The 11,257-nt window shown below is 38.8% G+C and overlaps 1 protein-coding gene across 1 annotated transcript in view; it reads left to right on the top strand.

Annotated features, from left to right (window-relative positions):
* The first annotated feature begins 1,906 nt into the window (after window positions 1-1,906).
* Window positions 1,907-11,257, top strand: part of LOC133665382 (zinc finger protein 436-like) — a 28,136-nt gene continuing 18,785 nt past the window's right edge. The window contains exons 1-2 of the mRNA XM_062070668.1: window positions 1,907-2,341; window positions 4,435-5,354. Coding sequence (XP_061926652.1) covers window positions 2,227-2,341; window positions 4,435-5,354 — 1,035 coding nt within the window. The 5' untranslated portion in view covers window positions 1,907-2,226. The remainder of the gene's footprint in view (window positions 2,342-4,434; window positions 5,355-11,257) is intronic.

Below are 11,257 nucleotides of genomic sequence, written 5' to 3'. Positions count from 1 at the left end.
AATGTTACTACATTACGTATATACTTACATCATGTAAATATTACATGTTATTATGAATGTTACTACATGACGTATATACTTACATCATGTATATATTACATGTTATGATGAATGTTACTACATGACGTATATACTTACATCATGTAAATATTACATGTGATTATGAATGTTACTACATGATGTATATACTTACATCATGTATATATTACATGTTATTATGAATGTTATTACATGACGTATATACTTACATCATGTATATATTATATGTTATTATGAATGTTACTACATGACATATATACTTACATCATGTATATATTACATGTTATTATGAATGTTACTACATGACATATATACTTACATCATGTATATATTACATGTTATTATGAATTTTACTACATGACATATATACTTACATCATGTAAATATTACATGTTATTATGAATGTTACTACATGACATATATACTTACATCATGTATATATTACATGTTATAATGAATGTTACTACATGACATATATACTTACATCATGTATATATTACATGTTATTATGAATGTTACTACATGACATATATACTTACATCATGTATATATGACATGTTATTATGAATGTTACTACATGACATATATACTTACATCATGTATATATTACATGTTATTATGAATGTTACTACATGACATATATACTTACATAATGTATATATTACATGTTATTATGAATGTTACTACATGACATATATACTTACATCATGTATATATTACATGTTATTATGAATGTTACTACATGACATATATACTTACATCATGTAAATATTACATGTTATTATGAATGTTACTACATGACATATATACTTACATCATGTATATATTACATGTTATTATGAATGTTACTACATGACGTATATACTTACATCATGTATATATTACATGTTATTATGAATGTTACTACATTACGTATATACTTACATCATGTATATATTACATGTTATTATGAATGTTACTACATGACGTATATACTTACATCATGTATATATTACATGTTATTATGAATGTTACTACATTACGTATATACTTACATCATGTATATATTACATGTTATAATGAATGTTACTACATTACGTATATACTTACATCATGTATATATTACATGTTATTATGAATGTTACTACATTACATATATACTTACATCATGTATATATTACATGTTATTATGAATGTTACTACATGACATATACACTTACATCATGTATGTATTACATGTTATTATGAATGTTACTGAATAAATGCTTCTGATATTCTTGTACATTTCATGTTGTACACGTTAATCATGTTTATTTGACTGCATGACAATGTCTTAACCATCTGTGTTGATCAACAATGCGTGATATTCAGCCTGATAAACATTACGTACATGAAACCTCAACCAGAACACGTTATAAAATAATAACACAGTATTTCAGCCTGCCAATCCCTAATATTCCTCAACTGATGTACTAGCATTTATTTAGGGGCAAGTATCACAGAACAACAATACAAAACATCTTTGACAAAGCACGATCGCAATGTAAGACATTTTTATTTTTTAATGTAGTTAAATCGGATGTGTAGCGTAGCGCTTTTATTTTGAAACCGGAACTAGGATTGGTTTGAGAAGGTGTCTTGACATGTTTCGATGGTTAGGTAAAACATTTGTTTTTTTCACTGTACTTCATAGTGAAAGTGATTGAAATTGTGGCGGATTAATAAATTAATCATATTTTAGGTGTTGTTTTATGTTTTAAGAATAAAACAATTTATTTAATTCACTCGTTTATTTTCACATGATTGTTCTCTGCACCGTCTAAAAAAAAAAATGCCACAGGTCGTGACGTTGCAAAAGCTCTGTCGTAAAAAATGCCGTAGAAGAAAACTGACGTAACCAGGCGCATGCGCGGAACGATCGAGTCTCGGGTAGTTCTTCGTGTTTCGTGTTCTCAAGTAGTACGTACATGTAAACATATACAGGTATGTCGTGTAGTAGAGCAAACATCGATTAATAATTGTTTCTTTACGGACACATTAGCGTGGTTGCACTTTGTTGCGTCCTTGGCTTCGCTAATTTAGCTTGCTAGTTAGCTTAGCTTGCTAGTTAGCTTAGCGTGTTAGCTGCTAACAAAGAGACGCGGACGTTATCAACACATCGCTAAGTAGAGCTCAAATGTGAGTGTGAGGTGTTGTGATTGTGTGAAAATGTGCGAAAGAACGATAGCGGAGTGCGAAGAGGAACTTCATAGAACAAAAGAGGAGAACTATCAACTACTGGACGCTGTTTTCAAGAAACATCAAGTTGTGTTACACATAACAGGTTTGTTTACTTCTTACTCTCACATCTTTACTAACTTTATATTTGACTAATAACACTATTCTTTAATGTATTGTTAATAAGAAGGTGAATTGTCTTGTGAGGATGACGCAATACTTTGTTTTTATATTGTTCATGAAAAGGAGACGCACTATTTATGTTCCTCTCAGTTTGTAACAAAGTGTATCAACATGTTTACACAAGACTCACACATTCACCAAATATATTTTTACATGGTAATCAATATAATGAATAGTTTCGTGGCTAATTTCACTTCCCGATTGTGACCTACGTGCATCAATAAGTGTAAGTAAACATTTAAAAGTTAAAGTAGGTCACTAGGTGTGGCGAAATTATTCTCTGCATTTGACCCATCACCCTTGATCACCCCCTGGGAGGTGAGGGGAGCAGTGGGCAGCAGCGGTGGCTGCGCCCGGGAATCATTTTTGGTGATTTAACCCCCAATTCCAACCCTTAAGGCTGAGTGCCAAGCAGGGAGGTAATGGCTCCCATTTTTATAGTCTTTCAACCTTATTGAAAATAAGATATTCTTCATCTCAGTATATTAATAATGACTGACTTAATGATCTATTACAAAACTGTTGTATTACTCATTCACGGATGTCATTTTACTATAAAAGGGTCAGTAAATGAATGTATATATTTGTAAACGCTCTGAAGTGGGAAAGGGGTAGGATTAAATACGCTTTGCTTCTTCCTACTCCTTTTCGGACATGATGTAAAGAGAACTGATATGAAATTGTGTGATGTACTATGCTGTAAGTGTGTTCATGTTCCAAAGCAACTGAAATAAAAAATGTATATAAAAATTTCAATTTACAAAAAATTCAGTGGATAAAAATTCAGTATATAAAAATTTCAGTGCAAAAATTTTTGTTGTAAAAAAAAATTCAGTGCATACAAATTCAGTGTAAAAAAATGTCAGTGGATACAAATTCAGTGTAAAAAAAATTCAGTGTAAAAATAACTCAGTGTTTAAAAATTATGTTTAAAATAATTCAGTGTAGTAACATTCAGAGTAGAAAAATGAAGTGTAAAAAAATGAAGTGCATTAAAATTCAGTGTAAAAATAATTTAGTGTTTAAAAAGTCTGTCTAAAAAAATTCAGTGTAGAAACATTTAGTGTAAAAAAATGTCAGTTGATAAAAATTCAATGTAAAAATAATTCAGTGTATGAAAAATCTGTCTTAAAAATTCAGTGTAAAAAAAATAAGTGTTTTAAAATTCAGTGTATAAAAATTGCCCGTGATCTTCGATCCCTCAGACGGTACTGTCTATAGTTTAGTCAAGTAGCTAAACTAGCAGCTTTTTTTATGTGCTAGTGAGAATTGCACACCTTTGTGGAGAGGAGGGGCCAAACAAGAATACTGCATTTTATAAATTGTATAATTTTTTTTTTTACATTTTACAGTTTTTGTAGAAAAGGATCCATGTTGTCCCTACAGTACAACACAGTACACAACACAGGTGTCAAACTCAAGGCCACGGGGCCACATCTGGCCCGCCACTTCATTTCATGTGGCCCTCATAATGATGTGCCTCAATAAAAACACTTCCCAGCTAAACGCATTTCTTCTTTCACCGCATAACGTGAATAAATCCTGTACAAAATATTCTAATCAATATATTTTTGGTTAGCAAAAAATACTTGAAAATGAGATACAATTGTTTAACGAGATATTCGTACAAGCGGCCCTCTGACATGAGTTTGACACCTGCTATCTGAAAAATATTTTTCCTAATATGAAACATGTAAATGTATACACCTCGAACTTGCATCATCATGCGGGAAGTTGGGTTTTCACCATCTATGGTTTGTAATATCATCAAAAGGCTCTGGAGAAATCACTGCACGTAAGTGGCAAGGCCGAAAACCAACATTGAATGCCCGTGGCCTTCAATCCCTCAGGCGGTACTGCATCAAAAAGCGACATCAGTGTGTAAATGATATCACCACATGTAACACCTTTATTTTCCTGTATTTGTTTCTATCTTACCATCAAAATAAAAGATAGCATGATGCTGCCTCCGCCTGTACTTACTTTTTTTGTGTTTGTCTTCTTGTGTCCGTGCAGAACATCTTCCGTCCCCCCGCATTAAAGAGGAAAAAGAGGAGCAACAGCCCCCCTGCTTTAAAGAAGAAAAGGAGGAGCCACTGTCTCCTCTTATTAAAGAGGAAGAGAAGGTGTCTCAGCCCCCCTACATTAAAGAGGAGGAGGAAGAACACAGCATCAGTCAGGAGGGAGAGCATCTTGAAGGACCGGAAAAGTCCCCAGTGACTGGTGTCCCTGTGAAGAGTGAAGATGATGAGGTCAAATGTGAAAATGAGGAGATGGGAGGGGCTGAGCCTCCAACACAACACATGACAACAGAAGCTGATGGACACCACTGTGGAGGATCACAATCAGACTCGCTCTTAGCTCCACTATCAGATAGCGACGCCGCAACGCCGCACCTCGACGCAAACACGGACTCTCACTTGAGAACGCACGCCAGAGGAAAAATGTTCAGTTGTTCCGTTTGTGGTACACAATTCTCTCAGAAGCTAACCATGCTGGCGCACGCGAGGACGCACACGGGAGAGAAACCTTTCAGTTGCCCGGTCTGCGGCAAGCGCTTCACGCAAAGGGCGCACATGCTGTCTCACGCCAGGACGCACACAGGGGAGAAACCTTTCTGTTGCTCGGTCTGCGGCAAGCGCTTCACGCAACGGGCGCACATGCTGTCTCACGCCAGGACGCACACGGGGGAGAAACCTTTCTGTTGCACGGTGTGCGGCGGCGCGTTCGCGCAGACCTCCTCTTTGAATCGGCACATGAGGACGCACACCGGAGAGAAACCCTTCGTTTGCTTGGACTGCGGCAAGAGCTTCTCCCAAAAGGTGAACATGCTCTCGCACACGAGAACGCACACGGGAGAAAAACCTTTTAGTTGCTCGGTGTGCAGCGTCGCATTTTCTTTCTTATCTTCTTTGGATCGACACATGGAGAGGCACTGATGGTCGAGTTTGTTTGGTTTTACCGGAGAAATTGAGTCTCAATAATATATTTTGTCCGATGCTGTTTTTAATTATTTTCAACTAATCAGGTGTGTTGTTACAGGTGACAATTCTAAATGTTTGTGTGGCCTAAGTGCACAATGGGGCTCACCTGGTATGGACACTTTGCCAGACCTGCAACAGCTTTGGGCCAGAACTGGTCCGACTTGTCCAGGGTGTACCCCGCCTTCCGCCCGAATGCAGCTGAGATAGGCTCCAGCACCCCCCGCGACCCCAGACGGGACAAGCGGTAGAAAATGGATGGATGGATGGATGGTCCAACTGGAGCAACTAAAATAAAAGTTATTCTATGACCCAAATAAGCTTCTGATCAGCTGCTCCAGATTTGTTCAAACACTCTTCCCAATATTAAAATGTGTCACAGTTGTGCCTAAATGCATCATGGGGGCTGTTGGAGCCATCTCAAAAGAAGCTACATTTTCCAAAAACAATTTGAAATGTGGACTCGTCAGACCACAGAACACTTTTCCACTTTGCATCAGTCCATCTTAGATGAGCTGGGGCCCAGCGAAGCCGGCGGCGTTTCTGGGTGTTGTTGATAAATGGCTTTGGCTTTGCATAGTAGAGTTTTAACTTGCACTTACAAATGTAGCGACCAACTGTAGTTACTGACAGTGGTTTTCTGACGTGTTCTTGAGGCCATGTGGTGATATCCTTTACACACTGATGTCGCTTTTTGATACAGTACTGCCTGAGGGGTCCAAGGTCCGTAATGTCATCACTTAAGTGCCGTGATTTCTCCAGATTCTCTGAACCTTTTGATGATATTACGGAGCGCAGATTGTGAAATCCCTAAATTCCTTGCAATAGCTGGTTGAGAAATGTTGTTCTTAAACAATTTGCTCAGGCATTTGTTGACAAAGTGGTGACCCTCGCCCCGTCCTTGTTTGTGAATGACCGAGCATTTCATGGAAGCTGCTTTTATACCCAATCATGGCACCCACCTGTTCCCAATTAGCCCGTTCACCTGTGGGATGTTCCAAATAAGTGTTCAACTTTCTCAGTCTTTTTTGCCACTTGTGCCAGGTTTTTGAAACATGTTGAAACATGCAAAAAATAAAGTTTTCAAGTGTGAACATTAAGTATCTTGTCTTTGCAGTCTATTCAATTGAATATAAGTTGAAAAATAATTGCAATACTATACTGGAGTAGATATTGTAGAGTCTAATATAGTGGAGTAGATGTAGTAGAGTGGAGTAGATATAGTAGAGTCTAGTAGAGTGGAGTAGATAAAGTAGAGGCTAGTTTAGTGGAGTAAGTATAGTAGAGTTTAGTATAGTGGAATAGATATGTATGGCAGCAGCCTAAGCAGGGAAACCCAGACTTCCCTCTCCCCAGCCACGTCTTCCAGCTCCTCCCGGGGGATCCCGAGGCGTTCCCAGGCCAGCCGGGAGACATAGTCTTCCCAAAGTGTCCTGGGTCTTCCCCGTGGCCTCCTACCGTTCGGACGTGCCCTAAACACCTCTCTAAGGAGGAATTCGGGTGGCATCCTGACCAAATGCCCGAACCACATCATCTGTGCTGATTCCCATCCCAGTCTCTTCACACTCGGCTGTGAACCGATTCAGTGAGAGCTGAAGATCCCGGCCAGATGAAGCCATCAGGACCACACCATCTGCAAAAAGCAGAGACCTAATCCTGCAGCCACCAAACCGGATCCTCTCAACGCCTTGACTGCGCCTAGAAATTCTGTCCATAAAAGTTCAGAACAGAATGGGTGACAAAGTGCAGCCTTGGCGGAGTCCGACCCTCACTGGAAACGTGTCCGACTTACTGCCGGCAATGCGGACCAAGCTCTGACACTGATCATACAGGGAGCGGACCGTCACAATCAGACAGTCCGTTACCCCATACTCTCTGAGCACTCCCCACAGGACTTCCCTGGGGACACGGTCAAATTCCTTCTCCAAGTCCACAAAGCACATGTAGACTGGTTGGGCAAACTCCTATGCACCCTCAAGGACCCTGCCGAGAGTATAGAGCTGGTCCACAGTTCCACGACCAGGACGAAAACCACACTGTTCCTCCTGAATCCGAGGTTCGACTATTCGGCGTAGCCTCCTCTCCAGTACACCTGAATAGACCTTACCAGGAAGGCTGAGGAGTGTGATCCCACGATAGTTGGAACACACCCTCCGGTTCCCCTTCTTGAAGAGAGGAACTACCACCCCGGTCTGTCAATCCAGAGGTACCGCCCCTGATGTCCACGCGATGTTGCAGAGTCTTGTCAACAAAGACAGCCCCACAGCATCCAGAGCCTTAAGGAACTCCGGGCGGATCTCATCCACCCGCGGGGCCTTGCCACAGAGAAGCTTTTTAACTGCCTCGACAACATCAGCCCCAGAAATAGGAGAGCCCACCACAGATTCCCCAGGCACTGCCTCCTCATAGAACGACGTGTTGGTAGGATTGAGGAGGTCTTCGAAGTATTCACTCCACCGATCCACAACATCCGCAGTCGAGGAAGCAGAACACCATCCTCACCATACACGGTGTTGATAGTGCACTGCTTCTCCTTCCTGAGGCGGCGGGTGGTGGTCCGGAATCGCTTCGAAGCCGTCTGGAAGTCGTTTTCCATGGCTTCCCTGAACTCCTCCATGTCCGAGTATTTGCCTCCGCGACTGCTGAAGCCACACACCGCTTGGCCTGTCGGTACCGGTCTGCTGCCTCCGGAGTCCTATGAGTCAAAAGAACCCTTCAAGACTCTTTCTTCAGCTTGACGGGTTCTAGGATTCCCACCACGACAGGCACCAACCACCTTGAGGCCACATCTCCAATCGGCCACCTCGACAATAGCGGTACGGAACATCGTCCACTGTTCACAAATTTGTTGTTGTTTTTGTGGTTTATTCCGATTATAGCAAAACAAAGTAAACTAGAAGAGAAAATTCCTGAAGGAATTGCGTGTGAATGCTCCAATGCTGAAGTTGAACTGAAATGCTGACAGAATGTAGTATGAATGTAAGAATAGTTTGAATGTTGGAATGGTTTGAATGTTGAAGAGTTTGAATTTCCAGGAAAACGGGAATTTGGTTTGGAACTTGGGAAAGTGTTAGTTTGAATGTCCAGGTTGAGTGGAATGTGTTAATGTTGGAATGGTTTGAATAGGCTGAAAAATGTGGGAATTGTGCAACTTGGAAAATGTCCCTATCATTTCAATGGGAACTTCCTGGAAATTTGTGAATTTGGGGAAAAGCGGTATTTTTTGAAAATGATTAGGAGCATGAATGTCCTGAATTGACTGAATTGGTTGGTGTAGGAATTGGTTAAATCGGGCAAGAAATGTTGAAGTAGTAAATGGTATGAGGGAATTTTGGGAAATCTGGGAAATAAAATGTAACTTAGAAAAGGGGTAGTCTGAATGTCCAGAATGGTGGAATGTGTTATAGGTGGAATAACTTGAATGGGTTGAAGAATGTGGGAATTGTGGAAATATAAAGAATGGCCGATTCATTTCAATGGGAATTTCCCCAAAAATTGGGAATTTCGGGAATTTTTTTGAAAATGGTAAAAAAAAAACTTCAATGGTCTGAATGAGTTCAAATGGTCGGTGTTGAAATTTTCCAAATCGGTTGAGAAATATTGAAGTTGTAACATGTTGAATTGAGGAATTGTATTACGGAATTCCTGGAATTTCAGGAAAACCGGGAATTTTTCCAGTAAAAAAAAAAAAAAACTCTTTCTTTGTCCTGATTAAGAGGAATGTTTTGACAGTGGAATGGTTGAAATGCGTTGAAAAATGTGGAAGTAGTAGTCGCCAGAAAAAAGGGTGGAAATAGGGCTCTGGAAAACCAGGAATTCTGGAAAATCCTGGAATTTGTTTGACCTTGGATGAATAATATTTTGAATTTCCAGAAAGGTGGACTGTGTTATAGGTGGAATGGTTTGAATGGGTTGAAGAATGTGGGAATTGTGGAAGTTTGAGGAATGGCCAATTCATTTCAATGGGAATTTCCCAAAAAATTGGGAATTTCGGGAAAAGCGGGAATTTTTTTGAAATTGGTAAACAATTTGAATGGTCTGAATGAGTTGAAATGGTTGGTGTTTAAATTTTCCAAATCTGTTGAGAAATGTTGAAGTTGTAACATGTTGAATTGAAAAATTGTATTACGGAATTCCTGGAATTTCGGGAAAACTGGGAATTTTTCCAGTTTAAAAAAAAGCAACTTCATTTTTTGTCCTGATTAAGAGGAATGTTTTGACAGTGGAATGGTTGAAATGCGTTGAAAAATGTGGAAGTAGTAGTCGCCAGAAAAAAGGGCGGAAGTAGGGTTCTGGAAAACCAGGAATTCTGGAAAAATCCTGGAATTTTTTTTAACTTGGATGAATAATAGTTTAAATTTCCAGAATGGTGGAATGTGTTAGAAGTGGAATGGGTTGAAGAATGTGGGAATTGTGGAAGTTTGAAGAATGGCCAATTCATTTCAATGGGAATTTCCCAAAAAATTGGGAATTTTGGGAAAATCTGGATTTTTTTTTTTAAATTGTAAAAAAAAAACTTGAATGGTCTGAATGAGTTGAAATGGTTGGTGATGACATTTTCCAAATCGGTTGAGAAATGTTGAAGTTGTAACATGATGAGTTGAGAAATTGTATTACAGAATTCCTGGAATTTCGGGAAAACCAGGAATTTTTCCAGTAAAAAAAACAACACTTTTTGTCCTGATTAAGAGGAATGTTTTGACAGTGGAATAGTTGAAATGCGTTGAAAAATGTGGAAGGAGTAGTCGACAGAAAAAAGGGTGAAAATAGGGCTCTGGAAAACCAGGAATTCTGGAAAATCCTGGAATTTGTTTGACCTTGGATGAATAATAGTTTGAATTTGCAGAAAGGTGGAATGTGTTATAGGTGTCATGGTTTGAATGGGTTAAGAATGTGGGAATTGTGGAAGTTTGAAGAATGGCCAATTCATTTCAATGGGAATTTCCCAAAAAATTGGGAATTTCGGGAAAAGCGGGAATTTTTTTGAAAATGGCAAAAAACTTGAATGGTCTGAATGAGTTGAAATGGTTGGTGTTGAAATTTTCCAAATCTGTTGAGAAATGTTGAAGTTGTAACATGATGAGTTGAGAAATTGTATTACGGAATTCCTGGAATTTCGGGAAAACCAGGAATTTTTCCAGTTAAAAAAAAAATACTTTTTGTCCTGATTAAGAGGAATGTTTTGACAGTGGAATGGTTGAAATGCGTTGAAAAATGTGGAAGGAGTAGTCGCCAGAAAAAAGGGTGGAAATAGGGCTCTGGAAAACCAGGAATTCCGGAAAATCCTGGAATTTTTTTAACTTGGATGAATGATGGTTTGAATTTCCAGAATGGTGGAATGTGTTATAGGTGGAATGGTTTAAAGAATGTGGGAATTGTGGAAGTTTGAAGAATGGCCAATTAATTTCAATGGGAATTTCCCCCAAAATTAGGAATTTCAGGAAAAGCGGGAATTTTTTGGAAAATGGTAAAAAACTTGAATGGTCTGAATGAGTTGAAATGGTTGGTGTTGACATTTTCCACATTTTTTTTTAGAAATGTTGAAGTTGTAAAATGTTGAATTGAGAAATTGTATTACGGAATTCCTGGAATTTCGGGAAAACCGGGAATTTTTCCAGTTAAAAAAAACAACTTCATTTTTTGTCCTGATTTAGAGGAATGTTTTGACAGTGGAATGGTTGAAATGCGTTGAAAAATGTGGAAGGAATGGTCGCTAGAAAAAAGGGTGAAAATAGGGCTCTGAAAAACCAGGAATTCTGGAAAATCCTGGACATTTTTTTAACTTGGATGAATGATTGTTTGAATTTGCCGAATGATGGAATGTGTTATAGTTGGAATGGTTTGAATGGGTTGAAGAA

The sequence above is a fragment of the Entelurus aequoreus genome, linkage group LG14 (assembly GCF_033978785.1).
Source record: "Entelurus aequoreus isolate RoL-2023_Sb linkage group LG14, RoL_Eaeq_v1.1, whole genome shotgun sequence".
Lineage (NCBI taxonomy): Eukaryota > Metazoa > Chordata > Actinopteri > Syngnathiformes > Syngnathidae > Entelurus > Entelurus aequoreus.
The sequence above is the reverse complement of the archived record's forward strand: the minus strand, read 5'-3'. Positions and strand labels throughout refer to the sequence as shown.